General features: G+C 45.4%; 1 protein-coding gene across 1 annotated transcript in view; it reads left to right on the forward strand.

Moving 5' to 3' along the window:
* plekha1b (pleckstrin homology domain containing, family A (phosphoinositide binding specific) member 1b) overlaps positions 1-3,293 on the forward strand; it is a 9,643-nt gene extending 6,350 nt beyond the window's left edge. Inside the window, exon 7 of the mRNA XM_034860752.1 lies at positions 2,793-3,293. Coding sequence (XP_034716643.1) covers positions 2,793-3,152 — 360 coding nt within the window. The 3' untranslated portion in view covers positions 3,153-3,293. The remainder of the gene's footprint in view (positions 1-2,792) is intronic.
* The last annotated feature ends 1,527 nt before the right edge of the window (positions 3,294-4,820 follow it).

The following is a 4,820-nucleotide window of genomic DNA, read 5'->3' on the forward strand; positions in this document are numbered from 1 at the left end:
CCCCCTCTCATTCCCCCTGCTCTGGCGTTTCCCCCTCTGATTCCCCCTGCTCTGGCGTTTTTGAGCCCCTAAACCCGAGACATTTGGAAACACGTCATACCCGTTTTGGTTTGTAGTCTACGGGGTTGTGTTGCAGTCTCACCAGCCGCAAACGGAGACATTTGGCAACACCGACGCTAACGTTTCTCATCCTGATTGGGTCACGATATCTTGTGCTTGGTAGCATTAAAATGGCGCCATGGGAGCTCCGCTTAGAGAGGAGAGGCTGACCCCCTTGTTGCTTTGTAGTCTGGACAACACAGAGGGAGACATTTGGAAAGGAGGATGCTCATCAGTCAGTATTATCCGTTAGGTAGCTTACATACCCTTCAGTAACGGTTCAACCTCCTCGTCGCTCCAAGATTATAAATCTGCTTCCTGTTCACACCTTGTGTGAGTGAATGGTCATGTGATACGCATTTTACAAGTGTTAATATGGAGGGGGATTAGTTCTTCTGCTGGAGCTAAAACGGTGTGGACGGAGATCGTTTCTTTTAAATTGAAAACGTAGCGGTGTGAGATCATTTCATCCTCCTCCTCCATCATAACTCCTCCCACCCAGGTCTCATCGTCTACTTATTAATCTGATTTAGATTAACACTCCGGTCCAATAACATCCCGGCTTCTCATCTTTTTTGATGTTTTTACACATGTTATGTTGGCAGAAAGAGGGCCATCCATCCATCCATCCATCCATCCATCCATCCATCCACTACGTGTCGGGTCAACCATTCTTTACCATTTCATTCTCATAACGTGAACGATCGTCTAAAGACCTTTTTGTTTCTCTCTCTTTGCTCTGTGTCAGCTGTTTTCTTTCATGTTGTGTGTCATTATTCACGTATTAATAACATTTTACAGCGTTCCTGACTCTCAGCAGAACTTCGCCAAACCAAATGCATCACAAGCTTTTTCTTATTTTTTCCCGCTAACCCTCTGTCTTTCTGTCTTTCTGTATTTCGGTGGTTGTGTGTGTGATTGTGTGTGTGTGTGTGTGTGTGTGTGTGTGTGTGTCTGCTTTTCAGAGATTGAGGTGTGACAGTGACGTACTAACCTTCCCCAAATGAGCACTGCTGCCTACTTCCTGTCCCTCCCACCGCTGCTCATCGTCCAATCACCAAGCCCCACTGTCTCTCCGCTTCCTTAGCAACTGCTGCTCGATTCCCGCCCTGCTCCCTGGCAACTGCAGCATCACTCGTTTGTACGTCTCGCTTGTAACTGCATGAGCCCTTGTGATACTACTGCGATAAAGCACATATTGTGTGACTCTCAGCAGTTAGGCTGGCATGTCAAATGTTATCGAAACTGAAAATAATGGTGGATTCCCATTGGACGCACACGTTTGTGTCATGTTGTTGCTATATCTACTTTTCCTACTAAATCAGAAGGTTTGCTGAGCTTAATTTTAACCTCTATAACCTGATGTGCATGTTGTTGTTTTTTCTTTTTATATCAGGAGTAAATGTAACAAAAAAAGAAATTACTTGTTAAACTTTATTAGGTAAATGTTTCCTTGATCACCAGCAAATATACCTTTTCCCTGACAAAAGCTCAAGGATTACTGTCAAATAAGGGTTGGATTCTAATGTATTAGGTATAAGAAAAGTTATCTCTTACGTCCTAAAACCAGCGTCTGGAGACTCCACCAGCTGTAGAAACAGGAGACGTCTCCTACGTCCTAAAACCAGCGTCTGGAGACTCCACCAGCTGTAGAAACAGGAGACGTCTCCTACGTCCTAAAACCAGCGTCTGGAGACTCCACCAGCTGTAGAAACAGGAGACGTCTCCTACGTTATAAAACCAGCCTCTGGAGACTCCACCAGCTGTAGAAACAGGAGACGTCTCCTACATTATGAAACCAGCCTCTGGAGAAAAGTGACTTCAAATGACTTTCAATAGTTTAATCTTGTTTCTGTCAACTTTGAATGAAGTGTACATTGCGATGCTAAAATGACTGCTTATCTACATGGAGTCTGGTGGCTTTAGCGAACACAATTTCGCGGATGTTTTAAGTTTAAAAAAGGATCAGAAGCTTTGCTGAACTTTATTTTAACCTCTATAGCCTGATATGCATGTTGTTGTTTTTTCTTTTTTTTACATCTTCTTTAACAGAAAGGTCTTTCTTCTTAGAAATCCTTTCCATAATGTTGTCAAACACTTAATAATAATCTGAGCCTGTCAGGGGCAAAACCAGCACTTTGTGAAGGTAAAAACAAGCTGCACAATTGCTCTATTAACTTGCATTGTTGCTTGTTTCTTTGCTGCAGCGATCTCGCTTAATACCGGACCGATGTCAAAGGTTGTTGTTCCGTCACGTAGACACAAAAACATATTAAAATAGGGTCCAGGTTGTGAAAAAATAGTTTAGTTTAGTTATCCTTTGTCTACAAGAAGACGTACGTTTCCCCCTTTACCTTTAATTTTCTCTTGCTGCACTTATCATCCATCATCCATCCATTGTGTCATCGCTGTGCTACGTCCGTCCATCCATCCATCATCCATCTATCCATCATCCATCCATTGTGTCATTGCTGTGCTACGTCCGTCCATCCATCCATCTATCCATCATCCATCCATCCATCTATCCATCCATCTATCCATCATCCATCCATTGTGTCATTGCTGTGCTACGTCCGTCCATCCATCCATCTATCCATCATCTATCCATCCATCTATCCATCCATCCATCCGTCATTTACATCCATGTTTCTCTTGTGCCGCTAACTTCTCCTCCCTCTTCCGTCTCTCTCCAGGAACGCAGCGATCACTCCTCTTCCTCTCCGACGTCCTCCTCCACCTTCTACTGCCCCTCAGGCCAGGAACCCCACCACCCACAATCCTCCTCCGTCGGCGCCTCCGCGCGCCCTCAGCTTCACGCTGGACACGCACCACCAGGACAACTTCGTGGGCCTGCTCCCGTGGAGGCTGAGCGGCGTCCAGACCGCGATGGTGCCCCTCCCTTCGGCGCGCTCCCGCCTCTCGCTGCAGGAGACGCTGCACTCTTCCAAATGACGGAGGACCAGCTGGAGGAATCTCCGTGGGAACGGCCCAGCGGGGAGGAGCTGAACAGTCGCACCACTGAGAACACCGACCTGAAGATGACTCTGATCTGACGATAACGACACACACATACACACTTCTACACAGGCTCCATGTGATGAGACTGCTGTGTGCTCCAGAAACTACCTGACTACAATTACATGTCTACAAAACTTCCTGGGGGCCATTTTTGTTTGTACGTGTGTGAACGTGTGTGTGTGTGTGTGTGTGGGTGTGGGTGTGTGAGTGTGTGTGAGAAAGAGGAACTTCTTATCTCTGCTGTTTCCCCCCCCCCTTCCTTCACTTTCGTCTTCCCGGATATTATTAACAAAGTACGGCTGCTGGCAAAGAAAACCAACATGTTGTCATGCAAAGAAAGAAAAAACTAAATTGTGTATATTGTACAATTAATTTATCGCCATGACCACGGCTCATTTGCACAACGATGGGCTGGTTTCAGGCCATCGAGTGGATGCTGCCGAGAGACTGACTAATCCGAGTCCTCGGTGTTATTTTTTAAGACAGTCCCACTTGACGTTATCGCCTCTATGATCCTAACTCTCCTCTCTCATCTCCAGTAGAAAACGTTATCCGATGTAGTCCAGATTCACTGAGGTTGCTTTTCTAGAGATGTCTCCCCGTTGTTTTTATGTTTTATTGACCATCGTCCTCTCTAAAGTGTCACTATTTCAGAATTAAGACTCCACCAGCTGACTTCTCTCTTGGCTGTAGAAACAGGAAACGTCTCCTACGACCGCTACAACTTTACTCTGTGACGTTCTAAAACGGTTTAGTCTCATCGCAAACCTTTGGGCTGAACTGGGCTTAAGTCACAAAACAGAAAACTCAGATTGGACAGATAGTCTAGCTAGCTGTCTGGATTTACCCTGCAGAGACCTGAGGACCAGGTAACCATAGTCCTCAGATTGGACAGATAGTCTAGCTAGCTGTCTGGATTTACCCTGCAGAGATCTGAGGACCAGGTAACCATAGTCCTCAGATTGGACAGATAGTCTAGCTAGCTGTCTGGATTTACCCTGCAGAGACCTGAGGACCAGGTAACCATAGTCGTCAGAAATCAGCCGCAGGTTAGAGCGCCAACACAGAGACAGAGGACAGAGACAGACATCCGGCGTAATTTTGCATGGCACCTGAACAATCTTGGAAATGAAAGATCGTGGATCTAGACTTGTTCCATTGTACCTCCATCAGATGTTTGTGTATTTGTGTATGCTCGCTGCACAATGAGACCGGCCGCGTGTTTCTTATGTTTTTAGTTTTGATTTTATTATTCACAGTGATGAGGTGCCCCCCCCTCCACTACCACCGCTGTTGTTCCTGTTACACATGAGCTGAGTAAAGTGCCTGCATTGTTCTTTCTTAAGAGTTGATGAAAGATGACGAGCTGTTTGGACCCTTTCTAGTGTGTACTTGATTCTTAGACCATGTGCTCTGTTTATTAAAAGACAATTGAAAGTTATTTTTAACTGCATTCAGGTGTCTTCTTAGCCAACAGGTGGATCTGAAAGCCAAATGGTGGCCTCTCCCAAAATCCTGAAAATCTTTTAGAAACATGACCCTGATCTAAAAGGAAGACAGATTCAGCATCTGCGTAGCATTTTATTGTTTGTATTCAAAATGTTTTCTGAAACACGCGCACGCTTGGGAACAAAGTACACTAAATGGAGGAGGGGCATAACAAGGTGGAGCATGGAGGCTTTGTAAAACAGGGCTCTGATGAG

This window comes from Etheostoma cragini, chromosome 21 (assembly GCF_013103735.1).
Source record: "Etheostoma cragini isolate CJK2018 chromosome 21, CSU_Ecrag_1.0, whole genome shotgun sequence".
Lineage (NCBI taxonomy): Eukaryota > Metazoa > Chordata > Actinopteri > Perciformes > Percidae > Etheostoma > Etheostoma cragini.